Source organism: Falco biarmicus, chromosome 6 (assembly GCF_023638135.1).
Source record: "Falco biarmicus isolate bFalBia1 chromosome 6, bFalBia1.pri, whole genome shotgun sequence".
NCBI classification, from domain to species: domain Eukaryota; kingdom Metazoa; phylum Chordata; class Aves; order Falconiformes; family Falconidae; genus Falco; species Falco biarmicus.
The window spans coordinates 74,980,179-75,005,099 of record NC_079293.1 but is presented as its reverse complement, the minus strand read 5'-3'; the positions used below and the strand labels follow the sequence as shown (position 1 = coordinate 75,005,099).

General features: G+C 42.6%; 1 protein-coding gene across 4 annotated transcripts in view; it reads right to left on the bottom strand.

The window, feature by feature from the left end:
- PKHD1 (PKHD1 ciliary IPT domain containing fibrocystin/polyductin) overlaps positions 1-24,921 on the bottom strand; it is a 280,766-nt gene that overhangs the window by 236,867 nt on the left and 18,978 nt on the right. For all 4 annotated transcript variants that reach the window (XM_056343184.1, XM_056343183.1, XM_056343185.1 and 1 more), the window contains 20 exons: positions 23,609-23,683; positions 22,304-22,368; positions 21,256-21,295; positions 20,624-20,694; positions 18,630-18,731; positions 18,229-18,324; positions 16,981-17,116; positions 16,035-16,149; positions 14,926-15,201; positions 14,068-14,157; positions 13,237-13,330; positions 10,913-11,055; positions 9,868-9,998; positions 8,697-8,881; positions 8,185-8,323; positions 5,443-5,597; positions 3,778-3,962; positions 2,604-2,726; positions 886-991; positions 124-402 (listed from right to left, as the gene is read on the bottom strand). In XM_056343184.1, coding sequence (XP_056199159.1) covers positions 124-402; positions 886-991; positions 2,604-2,726; positions 3,778-3,962; positions 5,443-5,597; positions 8,185-8,323; positions 8,697-8,881; positions 9,868-9,998; positions 10,913-11,055; positions 13,237-13,330; positions 14,068-14,157; positions 14,926-15,201; positions 16,035-16,149; positions 16,981-17,116; positions 18,229-18,324; positions 18,630-18,731; positions 20,624-20,694; positions 21,256-21,295; positions 22,304-22,368; positions 23,609-23,683 — 2,606 coding nt within the window. The remainder of the gene's footprint in view (positions 1-123; positions 403-885; positions 992-2,603; positions 2,727-3,777; positions 3,963-5,442; positions 5,598-8,184; positions 8,324-8,696; positions 8,882-9,867; positions 9,999-10,912; positions 11,056-13,236; positions 13,331-14,067; positions 14,158-14,925; positions 15,202-16,034; positions 16,150-16,980; positions 17,117-18,228; positions 18,325-18,629; positions 18,732-20,623; positions 20,695-21,255; positions 21,296-22,303; positions 22,369-23,608; positions 23,684-24,921) is intronic.

Sequence of the window (24,921 nt, the reverse complement as noted above, 5' to 3'; positions counted from 1 at the left end):
ATATTACAGCTTTTTCACCAGGTGAAGACCTTAGTAGTGAAACTACAGAACTAAGACACACCATGAAAAGTAAGCAACAGAAAGCAGATGTCCCTTTAGAGTTGGCTTGGTATTCAGACCTACCAATCTCTGAAGCTGTAGGAGGTTCAATAGCTACCAGCTTTGGGTCAACTCTTAGGAAGATGCCTTCTCTTGTGCTGCCATTGAGTGCGAAGCCATAAGGTCTCACCAGTAGTGTCAGCTTGTAGACTCCAACTGGCAGCCTCTCCATCTGGCAAACCACTTTGTATTGATTCAACATTATGACGTGGCAGATAGTGTTGTTCACCTCCACTTGCAAGGCTGGCTTCTCCACAGTGAAGCCAGCTCCCCTGATAACTACTGTGGCCTGGGACCTATCATCTGAAGGAATATAAGCAACAAGATGACTCATGAATTTTTGTGTAGCAATGCCCAGGAGTTAATTTCAACCAACAGTTAAAAATTTTTTACCATCTTCATCAGGACCTCCTAAAAACTACACCACCAATGATCTCTCATTGTCCCCCATAACATTTATTTCTGCCTGTCCCTGTCCAGCTATTATGTATTTCCTTACAGTTATTAAAAATAACTGGCACTGAGAACCACCTTTTGCTTTAAGTGCCAAGATCATTGCTATTTTTCTCTTTGCACCTCTACTATCTCAACATTGCTGTAAAAACATGTCTGTGTTACATACTTTAAGACTGGAGCTGATCAGAAGTACCCCACCAGAAACCACAGTTTCCATAAAATCAGAAATTTCCAAAAGAATACACATGCACACCAAGTCATCAGCATCTGGCAGATCTTTTTCACAGAACATTACTTTTGCCATTTTGTCCAGACACAGAGCCCCATTACCTGATGAATACTCCACATCAGTGACTAAGGGTGTCAGCTCCTGGCTGAACTGGAAAGAGCATGAACCAGAGCAGTTTGCAAGGACATCATTCACCACCACCACCACCTGGAGACAGAGAAGAAGGTTACCCTAAAGCTGGGAACAGAGGTGTTTTCTACAGCCACATCCCCCTGGGAGACCTGCAGAGTGATGCTGGTAGCCACCCTGAGCTACCAAGAGCACTTGGCCTGTGCCAGAGGAGAGCACAGTCGGACAGCTGTTTATCCTATGGCAACCTCATCACAAATTTAATTGCAAGGCTCGTTAGGGCTCACCTTCGGCAAAGCAGAGCACAGCTTTGGAAGCTGTATCGACACCCTTTCTCGGTATCTGCAGGATCTTATCTCCCATCTTGCTGGGATGCCACAGCTCCTCGCAATTCCTGTTCTTCTAGTGATCTATGGAAAACCTTGTGTGCCGCAACCCAGTCTTTCCCACCCCACCCTGGGAACAAGTTTATTGTATTTAAAGCCCCCTGAAAGGCTGATTAGAATGAATCCCAGAACATGTATTTTCAGCACGCAGCCATCAAATCTGTTTTTTTTCCCCTTGTTGCTCATGCTGAAAGAAGAAAGCTGGGCTGTGACCTTGATTATCTAACAAAAGTTATAATTAGATATCTCTTCTGACATCCTGGTATCTCAAAAGAGCCAATTGGCACAGCTAGGGCATAGGAGAGCCCCTCTTCATCTCTCTCCCAGGTATTAAGGGTGTACCAGCGGAACACAGAAACGCTTGCAAAAAGCAAAAGCAGACTATCTCCAAGAAACACAAGAGGCACAGAGTTGCCAAGCACTCTGCTGAAATGGAGACACAATAAATAGAGGGATATTTTTGTACTTGTTGCTAGCAGCAAGCCAGAATAAAGCTTCAAATATAAAGAGGAAATCTGATTGCTGCTGCCCTTTCTGTTTCATTTGGTCTGTTTGAGGGTATATCTGCAACACAGGTGGCAAAGATACAATAGGTGGTTGAGCCACTGTGGGAAGGACAGTCTGTATTTCTGGGGAACAGGCTTACCAAAAAAGCAAGGTGACCTAGCCCCAGATGCTACACAGCTGCCCTATGCGCATATCCAGCATCACCCTGTTATCGCTATCATGCCTGGCAGTCTTTGCTGAGAGCAAACCCAGCAATGAGCACTGCTCTGCAGCAACCAAGAGCATGGTTTGCCTCACGTTTTTCCGTCCAGCAGACCCACTCAGCCAGGAGGCCTTCCTTACTCCCTTGCCACACCTGAATTGAGATCCACAGAGGCTGAGGGACTTGTCTAATTCACAGGCAAGTACCACAGCCACCATCTCAATTATTTTGCCCATCAGTGTAACAGTGGGAACACTGCAGATGAATAGAGCATCGTTCCCAAGTCTGGTGGCCAGCACCATAAGACCCACCAAGGGTGGCTGTCCAGAGCTGATGCCAGCCCACGGCCACTGCCTCAAAAGAAATAAACTGCCTTCCATCACCCATGATAACCATTCTCCCCACCTGCAACAGCTCTTGGAGGAAAGTCTTGCTCCCCAAACCAGGGAACAGAATCTGACCAATTTATGGCAAAGCACAGAACAGATTTCTGAAAGGATTTAGCGGCAGAACTGGGTACCTGAATATGTAAGAGACTCCTGGATCTACAAAACCTGGATAAATTAATAAGAAGTGTGACAGCACATTAACTCACCTGTGTTTTGTTATTGAAGGTAGCAAGCATGTCCCCAAATATTGGTCCAATAAATACACCCCCATCATAAACCACACGACTAGAAACAGTTGGTTTTAGACCAGTGAGGTGTTTGGCAGAGACCTGCCAAAGAAAAAAGAATTTAAGTTTCTTGCCCTTTTCTGTTCTGTGATTTGAAATTAAAACCATACCCCCACTGTTCATACAGAGTCTTCACAAGGCTGCAAATAACTGCTGGAAGCCTTCTCTCAAGCTCTTCCAGGAATCTTATCTCCAGGTCTAAATCTTTATTATCCAAGACATCACAACACCTCCCCATTCCCACTGTCACTTTGCAGGCAAAGAGACTGCAAACTGAGGCACAGAGATTCAGGAGCCAGATTTGCAAATAAATTTCTAATACTCAATAATATCATTTGGAATTAGGCATGGAAAGAGCTCTGAACATCTGCTTCCCAAATACATGACTTTGGGTGAAACAAGAGACTGTGCTACAGGTGAAGATGCAGATCAAGCTTTTCTCACCCTTTAGGCCAATGTCTTGAGCATGAAAGCTCATTGCTTTGTTGAAAATGATCTTACACTTTTAGAAGCTGAATATACAAAGAAATAGGTTTTCTTTTCGAAGGAGGAAGCAGCTCAGTCTAAGTACTTATTCAAAAGAGATCCTTCTACTTGAAGTCAAAATTCATTTTTTCATTTTGTGCATGACAAATTTTGAGGTGGGAGAGTGTGAACTGAGCCTTCATCTGAGATTTGTGAGAACCAAATATGAACCCAAACAGAAAAACATTCTTGGCCCATAAATGATGCCACAAACCTGTACTGAGCTTCAGTTACTGTACTGAAATATTAACATGATTATAATAGATTTTATTTCAGTATAGGAATCCCTTTATTGTGCAGAACTGCAACAAAGCACAGAAATTACTTTCTAGCCTCCTCATTATTTTGAAGCACAGGCTCTGATGATGTAATTTCTCCTCCTGCAACTGCAATTGGTTTTTAAATCATCTAATCTGGAATTTGCTTAAGCTGCTGTTCCTGATAAGAAGATAGATTGTCTAAGGTCACATGTGTGTCTCCATAAAAACATGTTGGGAGAATGAATCAGCTAAGGACAAAGATATTGAATGGGGCTCAAAGTGGATGTTAGTAATATAAATTACTGTACTCTGATAACATTGGGCAAGTCTCCAGTTTTTGTTTTCCAAGTGAGTGTCCAGATGCTTTCATAGCAAGAGTTTGAGTCTTTGGTCACAATGAAGTCATTGGTGTTGAAGTACGGGGCTGTAGAATTGTCTACGTTGTCTTGCAAAAGCTTGCGAAGATGGCGGGAGGAGATGTGCACTGAAACATCTGCAAAAGACATTAGAAAGCAATGGCTATTATCACTCCTAGGGAAGCACAGCTACCGGCTAGTAGAAAGGTGTTTCACTGTTGGTGCAAGGCTGTTGTGGTTCAAACCTCTGTAATTGCCAAAGAGCAGCAGAGAGAAATTTACTGGACCCCAAATGCCAAAAAAATCATGGAACTGAATCATAGAATGGTTTGAGTCAGAAGGGCCTTTAACGGTCTTCTGGTCCAACCCCTCTGCCATGGGCAGTGACATCTTCAGCTAGATCAAGTTGCTCAGAACCCCATCCAGCCTGACTTTTAATGTTTCCAGGAATGGGGCACCGACCACCTCTCTGGGCAACATGTTCCAGTGTTTACCAACCTGATCATAAATGAATTCTTCCTTATATCTAGTCTGAAGATCTTCTGCACTATTAAATAGCCAAGAAAACCTAGACATTTCTCTCCAGTTGGGACCATCACAAATTTTAAGTAATACTTTTACATTACATCACACATGAATATTCAGTGTGCAAATCATTTTCCTTCAAATTAGAAAGGCTGGAAACTTTCTAGATGAGATGGGTGTGAAAAAAGTCAGTCTATCAAGAAGACTTTATAGAGTCTAATCCCAAATAAATGCAAATTAAGTTTTAGTTCTTTTGACATAAACACCCATAGCCATTCAAAGCTGCAGATACAATAAGTCTCTCTAAACCAATTCACAAGAAAGAAGGGAAAGCACAAGACCTGGGAATGGGGCAAGAGGAACAGAGTACATTTTTGAAAGATGATATTCAAAGCATGACACCATAGAGACAGCCTCCAGCTGTTGTATGAAAATCTTAAGTAACAACATGCAGAAAAGAGTTATTTCACAAATATTCTAAGGCTACATTTATCTGTTTTGTTATTTGGCTTTATAACTGAGTCACCAGTTACTTTCTCATTGCTTTTGTTCAGATTAACCTGGTAACTTTCATTCTAATCCTCCTTGATTATTTAAACCAAAGACAAGAAAACATAGCACATCTAAAAGCGTCACTAATTGAAGTCAAGCAATTCTATGCACAAGAGCTTTTGTAGTATCTTCAAGCCAATTACCAATCCTGTTAATCCTAAAAGAGAATGAAATTCCTGCCAACCTGCATGCATCTTGTTATACAAGACAACCAGAAGTACATAGGCTGAAGAAATAGCAGAATAACAAAACCTTGGGTTGCAAAATCCTAGTTCGGGATTGGATCCAAAGTTATTTAATATTAAGGCAAGTATTTCATAGTGGCTGTCTTTATTTTGGAACAACCCCATACCTGATGTCTAGAAATTCTGCCCTCCCTATAATCCTTAATTCCTGTCTTGAAGGACATCAAATACAAAGATCTACAAACTGTCACTACTGTTTTAACTTGCCAGCCTGTACCCCAGGCATTTCCAAGGTTGTGCTTCACTTGGCTTCCTGCAAAGGAAATCCAGGACCCATATTTGCATCTTTTTTTACCTGATATGACTGTATTGGCCAAGTGGATGTGGAAGGTTCCTCCAATAGGTGGGGATGACTTTTGCACTCTTTGAATGGTGAGGCTGACCCTCACATCCTCCGTGGCGACATAAAGGTAGCTGTACTCCTTAGAGCCCTCCGCAAGCAAAGCACCTCTGTGTGACAGAAAGGATTCACCTGAAGGCATCAGCAGTCAAGAACCCCCACTCCTGACACCTCCATGTCAACCAGCAGCAGAGACACACCTATGGGAACAACACTCTTGAAGGACCCAAGGAGAACACATTCAGAGCTCAACTGGAATCAAATACTCCCAACTTATACCTACACAACATAGGCAATGCATACAAGAGAAACAAAAGGGAAAACACTTTTTTTAAAAAAATATGGTAGAAGACATAGTTCATACAGCACCAAGCATGAGCACATTTTATCCCGGTAGTGGTGTTTTTAAAGGACCAATTCAATGCAGCCTGGACAGCAAGCTATAACATCAATGCAAAAATCTTCCCCTACTTCATTCTGTAGTCTCCTCCAGCCTATCAAAATCTTACCTCTCCTGAATGACAGTGATAATTTTTGTGTATTAAAGCTCACCCAAGGCTCAGTTTCTAAAACTTAAAGTATTTCCTCCCTTGCCACTAAAATTATTTTTTTCAAAGAAAAATGAGATTCTCTGCGGTAAATGGTGCCCCCGTGTGGGTACGTGTAGGGATAACAGCTGACGACCCAGAGCTCAGCGGCGGCTTCTGCAGAGCAAATTTCAAGAACACAAAATCAAACGATCCACTGACCCTTCTGGTCTGATGTACAGCCAGTACATCAGATAATAGCTAATATTCCTGTCCCGACAGCAGCAAGTTGTATTAGAATAAAGCACGGCACAGGCTCAGTTAAGAGGAAGAGCCAAGTTTATTCTGAAGATATCCAAAGACAGTGATCAGCCCACTCATTTTTAAAGCACACACTGATTTCTGTTCTCAGTCTTCCTGGCCTCAGCATCACACACTGGTTTCTCTTACATCTTCCTCTGTGAGGTGAAGAAGCCCACCAGTGCCAGCATCCTTTTTTTCTTTCTTTCTTTTTTATCTCCTGGTGAGAAGTACTGTGATCAATCCATCTCTTAATCCTCTTTTTACAAGCTAAGCAGGTTGAGCTTCTTAAATCTTTCTCTCCTACACATTTTCTTCAGCCCCATAATCATGATCATGACTCCACAGCCCCCTCCCCAGTTTTTCTAAATCCCTTTGAAAAATGCGGTCATCAGTGCTGTATGTAGTATTCTAATGTCAGTCTTGTAAAGGCTACACACAGGAGTAAAAATTTCCCCTCTTTCTGTTAGTTACAACTCTGTTTATGCATATTAAACCCCACAGACATCCCCCTGTATTCTCATCCTTGCCTTTACCATCAGTGGTTCATATAAAAACACTGCAGTTGACACTGGCAATTAAATGTGCTTTTCAAGGATGGATTTTCACAAGTTAAATCCTTCTGTGCTGTGCTAGATGACTTCTACATAACAGCTAGGTCTGAGATGTGGTTTAACATTTTTATGTCCTAACTTCTTAGACTTGGGCTTTGCAGGACAACAGTCTGAGCTGCCACTGAGCAGCTGTCACACTGGGAAAAATGAGATATAGACTGGATTGTGCCCATCTTTTCCTTTGTGCTGACTTGGACTATGTCTCTGAACCCAAATGTAATTGATGAATTCACCAAAACCTTAGATTTCACCAGAAGATGCAAGGATTTGGCTGCCCTGGGAACCAGACCTAATTTTCTTCAGATCTTAGCCACCTTTTAAAGGAGAATTTAGCTGGTTTTAGAGCACTCAAAACTAATGACATGGTACTTTGCATTTGCTACAAAGAAGAAAGAACACAAAAAAACCCAAAGTAAGTTACACCAGACTGAGGTTCATCTTCTGAAAGGAGGTTTCCCATGGACACCTGGGCAAGTCAGTTTGGGTGGTGTAACTGAGCCAAAATAACAGCTGCAGAGAAGAGGCTGCATCATTTCAGCTTCTCCCTTGCCTGCCTCTATTATTCCCATCAGGCATGTTTTGTCTTAACTGGATACAATCCAACTTTTATAGGATTTACTGTCTGCCAGTGTAGCTTTTTAATGTTGCACTCTCTAAGATTAGTCTATGGTTCTACCTCCACTTTCATTTTTGGGACTTCCAGAATAGAAACCATCTCAGGCACTTACATTGCCTAACACAGTAATTGGTGGGAGCATCTCTGGCTGATCTCCATCCACTGCTCCAGAAGGGCTTGAATCTCCTTCTAGTCCTACATTATATCTTCTTAACCCCAGGTTAGCTGAAACATCTTAAGCACCTCTGGTTCGGCAACTGAATCTCACTCATACAATGGAACTTCAATACCAGAATCAGATACATTCACTCAGATGTCTACAATATACGTTCAAGACCCTATACGATGAGCAAAGCTCAAAAGATGTACTGAGAATGAAATCAAGTATCTTAATTTAGACCTGCAGCCCATCTACCGAGTATAGACATCTGTGTAGGATTCAGTAGTCTAAACAGGCTGAACACAGCCCATTTGAAATGCCTGGAGAAGACTGTAGTGAAAGCACAGTGGTTGCCAAGCTGCAGTCTTATCCTCCACTGCCTCTTATGTCCTGTCTTAGATGACAACCAGTCCCAGACATGTCAGGGGAAACTGTGAGAGGTATTACAGGTTATTGAGATGATCTCCTCACTGTTCCTACCTTAGAGAGAGAAGAGGCAGACTTGCACCACAGCCAGACACCACCCAGGACACATTGTAAGTGGGAGATGACCCTACTACAGACACTGCTTCAACTATCCTCCCACCTGGCCAAGGTGGCTTGGGATGTCTCCGAGAAACTGAAAGAAAAAAAAGCACAAGCATTCATTAGAGCAAGGAGAACAGCTGTCACTATGCCTAAGTTATTTTCATTTCATAGCTGGAAACTTATTGGGGCGTGGGGAGTGGGGTGTTTGGTTTTGTCTGGGTAAGACAATGCAAGAGGTTCATTTATAGAAACACATTTTCAAAACCCCAAATTTGGCAATTCCTTCTTGATTGCTTTCACACACAAAAAAAAAAAATCAAGAAAGCAAAATTATTTTTGTGCCTGTTGTGAAATACCCTTCCCCTTTGAAAGAGTTTCAACTGGCCTTATCATTAAAGATTTTAATGGAGTACCCTGGAAACACAGTAACATTAAGAGGAAAAAAAAAAAATAGATTCCTTTACCAGTCACAGCTCTGTCTGAGATGATGACTTCATCAAGGTAATATGACGCAGATGTTTTCTTTCGCAGCACAGGGCTCAGCAAGTCTATCTGATGCACAAACACTGGGGAATTGGCAGGGAGGTCCTGGAGAAGTGTGGAGAGATTCACACACCCCTTCCAGAGGTCAGTGCAGGTGAATGTCCAGCTGGAAGACAGCAAGGTTGTGCAAGGTCACTTTTGCTGTGAGATAGTGCAATCATCAACTTTTGAGATGCTTTGTGAAGCTTCCAGGTAATGTCAAGTACTGCTGTTGTTACTACTGTTTACTCATTTACTCATACATAAGACACTTGCTCAATGGCTTGTGATCATTTTCTATGTCTTGGGCTCCCCATAGGAAGAGATAAAGCTTTAGATCTCTGCTCAGGTGTCCTCCTCTGCATCACAAGAGTGGGATGTGGGAATGAATACCATCACTCTAGTCTTGGCAAGACACTACAACAGCAGTAATCTGAACGGGGGTCAGGCAGAGTTCAGGCCCCTTGAGAATACCAGATGTTTGCTCAAGGCTCCCAGCTTTCTCCACCGCATAGTAAATTAACACCAACCCCTTCTTCCCCTTGCAGGTATGCACCCATCCCCCTCAACACAGCCTTACAGATCACAAAGTGAAGTTGGCAGCTTGGGTAAGTTCCTAAGGCACTCCTAAGTCTGCCTGACCCAAGTTTTACATCTAACACCAAGTGTTTTCTACCTATGTAATTCTAAGTGAATAAAGAAAATCAAAGACTAAAGCATTCTTTGAAACTTTGTGTACCAATGATCTCTTGATGTTTCAGGGGGGGAATCAATTCCTAACTCTATCTCACTGCAGAAAAATCCACTGACTGTTGCCAGAGAAACTGGGAAATTCATGTCCTCTGAAACCTTTTGGTGTTACCAGAGACAGAACAAACTCCATCTGTGAATTACTAAGGTGAGATCATGCATATAACAAGAAACATGCAAATTATCTCAGTACATCCTCAAAAAGAATGGAAGCACATTCTGGGAATGCCTCTGCAGACACAAAGAGTGTATCAGCTTACTCCAACTGACAGTTTGTTCCTATACAAATAAGAACTTCTCGCAGTTTTCCTTGTACACCTTACTATGGAAAACAATCTCGGGAAACTACAGGTGTCTGGATACCTTTTAGAGTCAGTTTCATTGAAATCCCATAGGCAGGTGAGGTTCCTTTTCACTGAACTTAAAGAGACGTTGGTGTAGGACATCAAGATATTAAGGATTTTGCTCATAAGGCCTTTATGTGCAAAACACACCTGCAAAAATGGGGAAAAAAATTCACAAATCAAACCACACATAATTTGTATGTAATGCCTGTAGAAGATATTATATTCTGTTTAAATCCCAGTTTAATGTTAGTAGGGAGACATGTCGTTCAAGGTCAGCAATGAAGCCCACCGCTTAAGGCCAAATTGCCTTGAATAGCACCCAGAGAAGACAGTGCAAGGCATCCAGGTGACCTGTGTGCCACCACATAGTGTGAAACTGATCCCTTAGGCCTCAGTTTTGGGGCAAAACATAGCTGGTAAGTGTCAGTGGGGACATCAAGTACCTGGGCGGGAGGAATAGAGACTGGAGATTTGGTTTGATTTGCAAGATGCAAGGTTTAGGATGTGTACAAGGTGGGGAAATAGGACTGGAAGAGATCTGTGAAGACCTGGAAGGAATCTGGAAGGACTGCAGGGGGCTTTGGAGATGAGTCTTTCCCTCCCACCTCCTTCCTTGCAACCCCCAAGAATTTGCCTTCCCCCAGGTGAAAAAGAAAGGGTGAGAGTTGAAATCAGGACCTTATTCCTATTAAAAGTAGATGTAGAAGATGACCAGAAAAGTGGGTGAGATCGGAAACCAGATAAGGGATTTTTTTTCCTTTTCTTAAGCAGAGGTCATCCCTGCATCTTTCATCTTTTCCCAACACCACCCCACCTTTTCCTTTCCCTCAGCCAGAGTTACATCCCCAAATAACAGCCAGATGTGTTAAAAAATATCTATGCCTCAGGGCTCTCAGACTATCCACCCAACCAAAGATGCTCTGCTCTGACCACAAGCGTAGTCCAAAGACATGATCCTTCATGTACTTGGGGGAAGTCTAAGCAGACCAGATGCTATTATGTTGCTGGTTGGGCTCTTATATTCAGTCCCCAGTGCAACCAACTCAAGAGCAGCCACCTACATGTGTGTATTTGGTAAGATCATATCTTGGTAGAGTTGAGCGGGAAGTTTTCACCAGCTGGCTTGGTCTGTGAACACTGAACCTCCCACAGAAGGGCTCTGTTCCGCTGACGATGTGTCCTGTGGCAATGACATCCTTCATATCTGACAGAGATAAAAAACCAAGAGGGAACGGGACACTTGAAAACAATTCATAAGACACCAGTACAGTCAAGAGATTCAAGAAAATACAGAAAGCAGGTATGTAAAATTAGTCAGACAGTCCTACACTTAAATATTCTCCTGCATCAGATAAATGATGAACATCTGCAGGGCGATTATCCCCCACCTTAAAGGGTGCCAGAAGACAGGAGTAGGGACCATTAGATTACTGTTCTGACCATAAAACCTCGTGGCAAAAAGCAGCCTTCAGCCATATAGAGTGTGTTTGACCAAACCCACCCTTCCTTTCCAGAAAACACTCAGGCAAAGCTGGATATTGATGGGTAAAGCCTCAGCCAATCCACCTTCCCCTTTGGGATATTTGTGCTATTGGTCTATCAACCACGCTGCTGAAAAACTGCTAGGATTTCTTTCCTTCCTTGAACATGAAAGGCTTTCTTCTGTCACCACATACTGACAATTCACCTTTTCTTCTAGTAAGGGAAATAAAGCCTACAAAATGAAGTTAATAGAGTTTTGGTGGTGTTTTGTTGTTTGTTTGGTTTTTGTTTTTAAAAAAAGGCAAAAGGAAATAGTAGTTGTTCTTTGCACAACATGTGTTGGACCTGTTGAAATCTTCACTGGAAGAGATTATGAGCACAGCTCAGCGGTGTTCAAGGGTAGATTATGTAAATACAGGGAAAGGAGAGCCACTGAAAGTAACTAAATTAAAAATAAAAAAAAAAAAAAGACATTCCACTCAGGAAGTTATTGAGTTGAAAATATTTCATATTTGGAGAGAATTAATGATGAATTATTACACATGATCATCCAGCTTTTACTCTTCCCTAGGCATCTATTTTAGTTTCTGCTGAAGTCAGGACACTGGGCTAGGTAGACCCTAAGTCTGAATGTGTGTGACACTTCTTCTATTTTCCTGGCATCCATTTGCCATAATTTCACTGTTGTTCTGCTGTCTTTTTACATCATCTACATTTTACGATCATCAATGAAAATACAAGTTTTCCTTTGTTCTATCTGTTATACATCAATTTTTATTCCCACTGTACTGTTGAACTATCATTGGCTGTTAGCTCAAGTTTTTCTCTCTTTTGTCGTCAGAGTTGTAGTTTTGGAATCACATTAAGAATGTCCAGTTGCTATTTTCATTTTTCTATATAAAGCTTCCCTCTCCTCCTAATTAATGTTAATTGCTTTCCTTCACCTGAAGGAATCAATCACCAAATATACATATTACTGGCTGGGACCTGTTCTCTCTCTCCATATCAAATACAAGAATGCAATACAAGGTTTCTAGGCAAACATCCACTTTTTGGCATAGGATAAGTATACTGTAATTGTTGCCAAATATAGAATCATGGAATGGTTTGTGTTGGAAGGGACCTTTAAAGGCCATCTAGTCAAACCCCTGTGCCTCGGGCAGGGACATCTTCAACCAGATCAGGTTGCTCAGAGCTCTATCCAACCTGACCTTCAATGTTTCCAGGGATGGGGTACCTATCACCACTCTGGGCAACCTGTGCCAGTGTTAGTGGAGTTACTTTCTACTAGAGAAGCTTTCTGATGTGCACAATACCTTCAATATTAGAAAACCATTATCGATAATTTGATATTTTTTACAGAAGCGATTGATGTTTTACACCTTGCCTGACCAGTCAAGTATACCACAGATATTTGCACTGTTTCACTTCCAGTCGTCGAGGAACACTGAAAGCAAAGACCTCCAGAGTCAGAATCAGCCACTTCCACAGCCTGAGCTGCAGCTATGGCTACACCAGATTGGCTTCCTCAGCAGACAGACTGAAACATGAATAATTCCACATGCCCCAAAAGCTGCAATTTTTTTTGGTCTCTACTCCTAGTGTTTTTAACAAGCAAAACATATCACCTGCTTTGATAAACGTGTTGTGATATGACTAAGTCACACAGAGTATTCAGAAAGAATCACTCATTATTATGTTAATCATATGGTTTTAAATATTAGTTCAATGAACTCCCCCATCAGAATACACACAAACAACAAATAACTGAGAAACATAAACATATGTACTTAAACCCATTAAAAGTGTAAATTTACTGTCAGTAACTGTTTAAAGTATATTTATTTCATAAAAGGAAATCTACTCTCACAAAAAATACTGCTCATTTCTCACAGATCACTACCTTCTTTCTCAAAGCCATCACGGAAAAGGATTTTAGCCAAAGTTGGCTCAGTTTCACATCCTATTGAAAGAAGTTCCTCTATTGCTGTTTGCACCTTTAAAAAAAATTAAGAAAGTGAAAAGCAATCACAGTACAATGGTCTCTGGATCATTTCAGCAGAGATCTTCAACATACACATCATCACTACATTTTTCATGAGCTAAGGACCAGTGGCAAGGCAGCTCTGAACAAGCAGGTGGCCAAATGGTAGAGAATAAAATTCAACTCAACACAGAGCATAATCTTCCATGTCTGATACCCTTCAGGGGCGTGAGACATCCTTTAGGGGTCTAGCAGCCACCTCAGAAAGATGCATATTTCTTACATGAGCTATATCACAGCCTGGGCATCTGCATGATGCTCTGTTGACTAGATGTCCAATGGCTATCATGGAGCTATCACCCAGAGTAGTTTTAACAGTGACCAACTACCTCACCAAGAGACTATGGGATTTTGAAGAAGTGAGATGGGAGCTCCTGTCTGAAGCAAGAGCCATACACTACACATGTGGTCTTGAAGGAGAAGTCCAAGATTCTGGTATCTGAAGACACCGCATACTTCATTGCAGACATGACAGGCCAAGAAAAGATGCTGTGTTATGCTTAACATGTACCTGGGAGTCAGTCTTTCCAAAAATGTCACTGCGAGACAGTCACAGTAACAAAAATCACCCCTTCATCATATAAAATTTATCTCAGCTTCTGGGACAAGTGCTTAACTGCCGTCAAGGACCAGAGCTCCATCAATTACACCCCAGCAGAGGACTGGGTATCTGTGTTTCACGACACCTACCTGGCGAGCCGTAGCATTTGTGGGCATCATTCTGCGCAATGAGTTATTCCAGGAGATACTGAAATACCCTGTACCAGACACAGTCAACATCTGGCAAGCAAATAAGCAAATAAATAAATGAAAACAGGTACAAACTGCATGAGACGCACAGGCTGATACCTGATGTCTTCTACTAAGGAAGATTTTACGGCCTGTATTTTTCCTTTTTAAGCCTCTGTAAATCAAGAGTCCCTTCAGCTACTCTTAAACTGCTCTTGTCCTCCATGGTCTCTCCTGACACAAGCCTTGGGCTTCTGTTCTTAGATTAACAGGAGTGCAAGGGGTACATGACCTGTGCAGACACACCGCCACAAACGGCCCCTAAAGCTCCTGACCCACAGCTGTGGGATTTAACCACCAGGAAAAACTTCCATCATTGCTGAGCACTTCATCAGGCTGAAAGCTTCTATTGTCTGATTGCAGCATCTGGGTGACCAGGTAACACACACAGAGTGTGCCGTCACAGAGGAGGGGAAATAAAAACTATTCCAAACTCGTACTAATTTGCATTAGTTAACAAGGTGAGGCCTTAATGAGTGAGATAAAACCTGAAGGGAGTCAGCATTGCTTACGCTTTAACACGCAAGCAGGTAATAATGTAACCATAGGGTTTACAGAGCCCACCAATGTTTGTAAAAACCATGAAGACCTTCAGCTCATGATGCTATTCTCATCAACTGTCTCATCAAATTAAAAACACTGTGGGAACACACTTTCATGTCTAGTGCAGACAAGACCTTTACAATCAGGATTTGCTGCCATCCCTGTCAACTGAATCAGGGCTGCTCCAGCTCCCAGGGTCAAGCATGCAGCACTGACCTGCATGTCTGGAAGATGCAAGGCGTGAGCCCGAATTTCATGTCTCTCGATGTAGTAGTTGTTCACCACGTGAGGATTCAGCCACGTGTTATGTATTTGGACTCCGACTCTCATCCCATTGCTGGGTGCCTTTCCATGATGCAGCGCTTCCAGGTAGTACTTCGAACCAGCAGTTAGCTCAAATTTCTGGGATTTTGGCTGCCAACGCTCACTCCAGCTCTTCACCCAGTTCTCAGACCACTCTGAATTGCCGGCAGGGAGAGAAGCTATCCTCACCTGTGTCCAGAACAACCAAATCAAAGACATTTCTCCGGTGTCAAAAGACACATTGTCCAATACCACACTCCAAAAAACCAGACTTGTGCCGATAGCAGTGCATTGATGGTTGACACATTCCTTCCTACTATACAGGGAAAAGCCATCATCTCAAAGAGCTCTGGTTTAGGCTTCAGTATCATAAAGATAATTTTTATAGCTAACCCTAGCCTTAACAAGTCATCCATGAGAAGTTGCATGGGGAACTCTTCAGTTCTACATCACATGTCCTGCAAATAAAAAAGAATTGCCTACAGCCTTCTGAGATGTAGTACATTTACCATTAGCAGCATGAGAGATGGTGGGGGTTTTTCCCCTTTTTTTTTTAATAGAAAAGTCCTTTATATTGCTTCTAGCCCTGTTAAGTTACTAGGTTTAAGAATAACCCAGAGAAATAGATCAACTTCATTTATAACATCCTCTCAGCTTTACAAAGGAAAGGACCAATGTTTTCAGAGGGCAAAATTTTAACAGGCAAAAAAGGAAGTAAACTGAGGAAGTCAAACAGCAAGCCTCCAGGTCCCCTTGCACAGATTGTTAGTGGTGGTGATGTGCTGAACTAATGAAAAGGTCTTCTGAAAAAGTCATTCAAAGACTGGTTGGAAGAGTGAGTTTTTCCACAAGCTGAGCAGCTGATGGGGCCAATCAAATATAATCATACAGATTGCACTTTGCAACAGATTCATCACAAGGGCCAATAAGTCAATTCACTCTGGGAGAAATCCCACTTGTTATGACCTTCCTTAAAACCATTTCCTATCCTGATCTTATTTTTTCTCTGCCAAAAGTAATACCTTATGTTCTGGATCCTGGGATAAACTTAAATAGAGAGATGCCTGGCTATCTGCCTGAATCCAGAAGGTGTAATTGTTGGTCTGAGGAGCCACAAAAAATCCACGAAGCCTGGAGCTAAGAAAAAACAGAACCACCTTAATATACAAAAAAGTTACTGCAAAAAAATCCAGCCCCACACCACACCTTCACATGTACACTGTCTAACGAGACTGTGAGACCAAGTTATAACAAAATCTCAGCTTTTAAAACTGAAGGAACCTCAGGACGACCCATTTTCCCATTAAGTGTCATTTATGCTTTACAGAAGTGTTCAAAAAGGAAAAGACAGCCTCATGAAAATGAGTATAGCTTTGTTGTTGGTCACATTTTTGTGTATTTCTTCTCAAGCAGTCTTAATCCCAAACAGGCAGGTAAAGGGTCAACATTACACACAAGATCAACTGAGAAAAACAGAGAAGTGATAGAAAAATGAAAGCATTCTTGCATATTGCACAGCTTTTCAAGGCTGCATCTGAAGATGCAATGGACACCAACAAGATTCAGATACTGTCTCAGCTTGGTGCAAATTTATTTCCATTAACTCCACCTGTGCTGCAGCTGCCAACACCAGCTGAGGATCTGGTGCTCCACATCTGACCAGAGCTCCAGCCCAACACAGCCTTTAACTGGAGTTCCTTCTACCTCTGTAGCTATTTTTTTTGCAGCACTTCGGCACATCTAGGCCAGGTAGAGTAGAAATACTGAGTGAAAGTAAAAGAAGGAAAAATAAAACACTTCACTGCACATTTTGAGCTTCAAAAGGACCTCAGAGCAGAGGGTTTGCTTTGATTTATAGGAGCTATGCAGCAAGGCTCTGCTATAAAGAGCTGTCAGATGTTATTGCTACACCTTACACCACTAAAGGCGATTGCCATGGCTTCATCTCTTTTTAAGATCACTAAGTACCTGAAGGACTTCTTTGCCCCAGACAGAAGTCTTACTGAGGAACTCGCATTAGGTACAAACTGCCATCTATATCCAGGACCTGCTTCTGTCAGATCAGAGGCATCATCCCAGACTTCAAAGAGAAGCCCTCTGTTTCCTAGAAAGTTAAAACAAAAGCATTCTCAGTAGCAGCCAACAAAACTCCCATAGCACGTACTAGAATCAGTTGTGTAAGGAGGCAGGCCAGAACAGAAAATTTTAATAAATTGGCTCTCTTTGTGGGTCTTTTTTGCAGTCCAGGGCAGAACACAGATCTCACTTTAGGGGATTCGTTCTACCTTGAAATTCTCTACAAGAAAATACAAAAAAATCTACAGAGAGCAGAGCATCCACCCAAGCTCACATCTACTCTTATAGGAAAAGTTACTGAGACAACCCACAGTCAAAATGAGCTAAGATTCATTGTATGCACAATAGTTTCCTACTGCAATGCTCCACTCAAGCAGTGTCCCCAGAAACCTCTGCAGTAGCTCTAGTTCAGCTATCCTTCCTCTAAATATTATCCATACTTTTCTCCCCTCGTTTTCCACAGCCCTACAAACCAGGCTGACCTTCCTCCCAGAATCACCCATCTGCAAGTGGCGGGCTGAGCTCTCCACCTTGCCTTTCCTTGCTATATAGAATCACGGGATGGTTTAAGTTGGAAGGGACCTTAAAGATCATCCAGACCACCACCCCTGCTATGAGCAGGGACATCTTCAACTAGATCAGGTTGCTCAGAGCCCTGTCCAACCTGGCCTCGAATGTTCCCAGGGATGAGGCATCTCCCCCCTCTCTGTGCCAGTGTCTCACCACTCTCATCATCAGTAATTTTTTCCTCATATCTAGTTTGGATCTCCCCTCTTTTCAGTATAAAAACATTCCCCCTTGTCCAATCGCTACATGCCCTGCTGAAACATTTGTCCCTATCTTTCTTATAAGCCCCCTTTAAGTACTGAGAAGGCTGCAATAAGGTCTCCCTGGAGCCTTCTCTTCTGCAGGCTGAACCACCCCAACTCTCTCAGCCTTTTCTCATGGCAGAGGTGTTCCAGCCCTCTGATCATTTTTGTGGTCCTCCTCCCTATCAAACCTAGGAGAAACTGGCTTGACATTGAAGCAGACAGCATTCTGGAAAGCCCCATTTCTTGACTGCATTCATCACCAAATGATTTCTGCCCTCCATTTCTATGTGTTTGCTTCTTTGGACCTTCAGTCATCTGAATACTGTACCTGGTTGGGGGGCACCAAGCCTCCTGTCCTGGCCAATGAGCTCAGTGGTGCATTTGATTTGCTGGGGAGAGACATGCTTGACTTTGCAGGGGACACCTGGCAGTGGAAAAAGGAGACAAATGTGCTGTGTGAGAAACTTGGGTTCATGCTCCAGCTCAGCTGTGTTTCTATCTTGTTTCTGAAAGAGGTCAACACTTTGCTAAAAGCCTTGGCTTTTACTATCAGGCAAGCAAAACGGGTCATGTCCACAGTCAGAATAACAGGACCTTCCCAATGGTGAGTCCTACAGCTCCCACACTGGTATCCATGAACATCAGTTGGGTTTTGTGGTCAGGATCATGACCAACTTTATTGGGGGAAAAAAAATAATATATGTGTATGTCACACATCTGTCCTCTTACCTGCAGCAGTGACCTGCACCGGCTCCTCAAAGAAATCCCCCGTGACAGTAAGATCAGTGCCTCCTCCAAGGCTCCCACCAGCTGGGAACACAGAGGCTATCTCTGCAGAGGAAGGAAAAAGGGAAATCTAAAAGCCAGTGTTGGAAAAGTTAATCCCTGCCCTATTTCGGTTGAAGTCAGCAGTGCACTTGCAGTGTTTCCAGCACCACAGACTCTTGTAAATGAAACCAGCATCTCACTGATCCTTTATGGGGTTTTTGGCAGACGCTGGGATTACACCAGGTAACAACATGGGTAACTTGGCCGCATGACAGGAGAAATACTGTACTGCTTGGACTGTTATTTAGCAGTGACTAAATCTGTCATGCTCAGATCACAAATTGTTATATTCTGTGCTATTGAGGAGCTCTGCAAATAAAAAAAGTGGAAGTGAAACTTTTAATCCTTTTGACCTTCTCTGACTCACTTCTCAGTTTAGCCTGTAGGCTTAGATGTTACCACGCTTTCCAATCATCCCTTAGGCTTCAGGGACAAATAGAGGGAGCTGAACACCTGACAAAGGAGCGTCCACATTGTGACCGTGAGAATCTTTCAGGATTTTATCTCTGTTATAATCATGCCCTTCCACACTGGAAACCTGTTTTTCTATTTAATGACATTTACCCACCTTACACTCGAATGTCATAGTTTAACCAACCAATTGTACTTCTATAGTACTGAAAAAAAGACTAGCAAAAAAGATAAGGGACATTGGTCTACATCTATATAATTTTTGTTAATTCCTCTGGTATTTAAACCTTACTTCTACAATATCGACTACTGGCTAGCACAGTACAGTCTACTGGATAGATCCAGCAGATCTTGTTTCTGCTGGTGCTCTGTCAACAGCTAGCTTCACGCAGGGTTAGTTCATTTTACTGTGCCTCAGTTTGTAAATAAGGACACAAAATCACCCTCCTTTACAAAGCACTTTGAATTTATAGGCGACAAGCTGTATGCTATAAACAATATATATAACAGAGGTACATCTTAGCTACTTTCTTTAAAAAAAAACAAGCGTCTCAGATTCAGCCCATAAGGAACTAATACATTCATCACATTAATTTCAGCCAACTTAATGGAAAAAACTGATGAGACCCTGCTGAGGACCTGTGCAGGTTAACCAAGCGATCTTTCCGCTTTATACAACCTCTAAGGTCAACAGTTGCCCAGTGCTCTGCAGCCCCTGGTACCCTACTTCTGCTTTGGCTGTAGGGCATACAGCCTTGCTGAACCTCTGACAGTGATTGCCTATGACCATAATCCTGCGTGGGTGCTCAGAACTTCATTGTCTGCTGTCTACAATATAGCTGGAAGTGTCACAAGGAGGTTGTTATTGTTAATGTACCTTATTTTTTTTGTGGGGTTTTTTTTGTTTGTTTTTTTTAATTAGTGGTGTAGTAACCTGCCATTCACCATTTATCCAGAACTCAATTTTTGGAAAAGCTGAACACTATCTCCTCCTGATAGTTGATGTGGGATCTATCTCATCCTAAGGTCTGCACTTCTAAGATCTCAACCTTACCAAATGCAGCATGATTTAAGGGGGGAAAAGTTTCTCTAGATGCAACATCTCGAGCCTACAACTGATCTGACAGGAAAAGGACCAACAATAAAGCAATGTCATTCCCTGCCATATGGCTTTCCTGTAGCTGACTGTCTCAGGTTAGGCTGTTCAAAACAGAGTTCAAACATATCCCTGCCCGAGAGGAGCACTAACTCACTGGGGATGTAGAATGTAGCCCATGGCAGCACATCCAGCCTTAGCACATCATCTTGAAATTTTTCATCTGCAGCTTTTTGTTTAGTCAAGCCCATACCAGGGGAGTGGCACACTCAAAACGAGGACACAACAGGATTAGGCCTTTGGGAAAGGCAACAGTGAGAGGTCTTGTCTTAGACCACGCTTGGGTTGCCAAAGACAGTGCAGCCGGTGAGGTGGATCAGTGCAATACCTGAATACGTTTGATACAGGAAAAGTTCCTGTTTGGCACTGATGAGCCAAGCATCTTTGTGTACTGCTGACCTGCAAGAGAGAGAAAATGCCTCAGAGAACATTGGCCATTTAACTTAAGTAGACCTTCTTTTGGCAGAACTAGACAGTTGCTCTCCAGAGGAACAGTGGAACATTTCTACAAGGAACAGCATCACCCTTGACCAGCACGTGGAGGCATAAATTTATGAGACTCCATTAACAGCTGAAATTCTTTCTTAGAAGTACTGTCCCATATTAAAGTATGGTTTTGACAGTATCATTTTCACCTGCTATTATGGCTAAGTTCTTTCCCATTTGGATGAAGAGTTAAAAGCGTGGTGACAGGATTTTATTCGGCTAGGTTTAACAGATAACTTATGCTTCAGGCACTGAATCTAAAGTATTAAATCCCAAAAGCAGAGACGCTTGGGGCAGAAACATTCTGCCTTTTCATTCCCAATCTGATGACCATCCTCTCAAGATAGCAAAACCTCATTTCTAAGCAATGAAACACAAGGTTCAGCAAAAACATCATGCACTTATCCTAGACTCATATGCAGCTGTGCCTCCATATGAAACAACAGAAAAAGAGAGAAAAGGATTTTTACTCACTTTCCTTTGTTAAACACCGAGAAGCTAACATTGTGGGACCCTGGAGGAGAGAAAAGTAATATGCATTATGGCAGAAGTGTGGAGGGCTTCATGAAGAGTTCATCCTGCCAAACCTTATCCAGGTATCCTAGGACTGATTCTCCTCTTCCTTACACTCTCCTTGCAACAGTATAACTGTGTTGATTTCAGCAGAGTATGTGTGCAGGAACTGAACCAAATATCAACTTAGGAAGCTTAGAGCCTTAGTTCGTAGGTAGACACTGTATGTAGATACATAGTTATATATCTGAACCTGCAAACCAAACCTCAGAAGCAGGATTTGGTTGCCTAATCATAAGCCCTTTGGGTCATCTTAGACCCTGTGGATCCTATCTGACCTCACCTGCCATGCTAGGAAGGTGCAGACCTCTTTCAAGACCTTCATTAGCTCTGACACCCCACTGGAGAACTGCTGGATAATCCAAGATACCTTTAAAGCTCAGGCTATTGTACTGAGCCCATCAGTGTCTACATGAAAGCTAAATATCGATTTCTGGTTTATATATCTCTAATCATCTTCCCCAAGTGGGAAGATTGCTGCTCAAAGCCTCCAAAAGAAATCAGAAGCTTCTTCAGGCTGCCTGGAAGCAAGGAACAATGAAAGGCGTCCAACCTGCTACAAGATAGATTGTGAATAGAAGGGAGCATCCAATTTATTCCTCTAATAAAGCAGCAAAGGGAAGGTCCACCACATACAAGAGGGATTAAAGTAAAACAGTAAACTGAGCAAAGACCCCAAATCACACCGGTGCTGTCAGCAATGTCCACATCACATCATGGTTTCACTTGAGCATTTCATTTTCTCCAAGACTGCAGAGGACATAAAATCACAGCAGTGTCTACGTTGAAGACTGGTAAGCTTTGATCTGAAGCAGCTTATGTGAACTCAGCCCTGAACACCATTCCTAACTTTGGAGACAGAGCAGAAACGGATGCTTGACACCCTTCCTCTACCTTCCGGAGTTGCAGGAATAACAGAAACCCATGATTTTCCCCACTTTTCACCAACCTATGTGGTTCCCTTCCACCCGGCACTGCAAGGTCCCCAGTCCATCTTCTGCCTGAATAGGGTAGCTGTGAAGAGACAAAGGACTTTGCTAAGCCTTGGGAACAAAAAGAGCAAAATACAGTGAGAATCATCTAACCAAGAAAAGATGTGGGCTTATACATCTGAGCTAGTCATGCTTGCCTCCTTTTAGAAACAACGGGGTGAAATACGTGAGATGGCAAAGGAACAACCCATCTCCCCACCGATGATCAAGAGTTCAGCAGCTTCAGAGAATGCCTCCCAACAATACACACTGGTCCAGTTTGGCTCCTTTACCCTTGTTTCTAGAAGCTGATTCTGCTGCTGACCTTCAGAACCCTCATTTGAAATAAAAACTGAGCAAAGACAAGTCTGGGCACAGGGTGAGGGTGAAGAGGAAGACAAAAGTATCTCCCCTCTACATGTCCCTGCTCTGTAAGAAGGAACAAGTAGCAATTAAACTGGCATTACACCAACCTTCTGGAGCCACAGAATGATGCAGTTCTCATCATCAACTCAGATTTTCATATAAGTCCCTCTTCTGGGAGCCAGGAGGAATTTTGCAGTGCTATTAGAAGGTTCACTGAGGACCCCAGCAGCCTTAGCAGTGACCTTCTGTGGGGGCAGGTTTCCCCCTGGTTCCCTGTAAAAACAGCCTCCCCCTTCTCCATGGCTCACAGGCTGAGAATTTAACCATTCATAAAAGAAACGCTGCCGCAGAGCCCATGGCTTTTTGTGTAATTCAACAGGGTGCAAGAGCTAGCAGCATAAAGGGTCTCTTGCAACTTTCAGGAGACAAGGATACGTTAATACATGATGGGGACACAAGGGTACATGAGCAGTGCCAGGGCCCAGGCACCAGAGCCTGTCTACTTACACTGTTAAATTTTAAGAGCTCTGCTTGCCCAGTTTGGGTTCAGGTCAGCTAATTCACCTTTCAAAATTAGCGTCTATATATGACTGAAGACAACATATTGACCAAGGTCAATAAGCAGCTTTTAAATGGCTACCCTGTTTTGAAGTCTAAAGAGCTGAACAGAATAGATGTGGCCAGGACATAGCATATCATCTCCAGGACAGAGGACAACCCATGGCCCTGCCTGGTTATAGCTAGAGCCACAGAGAACCAACAGCCCTCCTGTACCCCAGTCACAGACCGTAGGATCAACTCCTCATGGTCTGTCTCCACCTAAAGCCAAAGCAGAAGAGCTTCTCCAAAAGTTAAGAACTTTTTTTGTGCACAAGACATGCCGAGCCCTTATACCAAAAAGCAAGCCAAGAACTGACATGCTCCCAGCTCGCCTGTCAGCAAAAGAGCAGAGACTGGTCCATCCATCTCCTTCCGCCATAAGGATAGCTGGCCTAGGCAAAAAATAAACAGAAATGATAAGATATGATGTGACATAGAGCTTCACAGATAAAAACCTGATCCTGTCAAAATCAGCAGCCAATATTTTCAAATGGGACAAGAATTCCCCCTCACTTGTATCTAGCATGTATTAACCTTCTAGAAAACTGGACAAGCCCTAACCTCTTATCTTTTCACTTGCAAAGTATATTACCCACATACTGCGAGAACTGCACCTTTGTAAAGATTATGACATGGCCATCTTCAAGACACCCGTGCCAGCCCTGAATCGCTGGATATCTCCTCCCTGCAGAGAAGGGTTGGAAGTCTGAGCTCCAAGAGGATTAAACCCACCCCTACTTTCCAGAAGCAGCAGGCAGCACAAGTGCTTGTACAGCCATACTGCTTCAAGATGCAGCTCAGTCATGTCTTTGTTTCATTGAGGAAAAACACTATAAATACCCTCTGCTAAAAATCATCCAAGCTCCTAACAGAAAATTCAAGTATCCCCACTGTAAAAAACCACTATGGCAAGGAACAACTTCCACTGGAGAGGAGGAATCAGGTGGGACCAATAAATTCACAGTAGTTAGCATAATAAGCAAAGGTTGGCAAAGATTATTTGAGAACTAATAGGCAATTAAGGAAAATACGTAATCGAAACCTCTAACGCAAGGACTTTGCTATGATCCATGTTTCAGAGTGTAGTTTTATGAGGTTTTAATAATAGAGTTTGCTTTTGTTAATACAGCTTGCTGATATTGAGATACCTTTCCTTTTAAGGATGAACAGAAACAAATTCAGTGCTGCAAAATGTTTGGTTCAGCATCACTGGGCTGTTGCGTCCCGTACAAAGCATGGAAAAGGGTGCAGAACACACTTGAAAGTATAAAACACTGTTCTCTTTTTCTCTCCAAATACTGAATCAGTGTGACTGCGTGACAGACTGCTTTGGTCTAGTCCAAGTCCCCACCTGGTACGTATTTACTAACACACCAAAAATGGGCAAAGTATTCATGTGAAGCTACAATGTGAACCTGTCTGGTATGTTAAGATTTTGATGCCATTTCCTTTTTGGCAACAGTGAGTTTAAGCTGTAAATGAGTAATTTAGCAATGGAGCATGCAGGCACGTCCAACCTGCAGTCAGACAGACCAGCCTTTCTTCCCACTGATCAAAGGTTTCACAGTTCCACTAGAGGCAGGTAAAACAATAATTAATATTGAACAAAGGATGCTAATATGCATCCAGT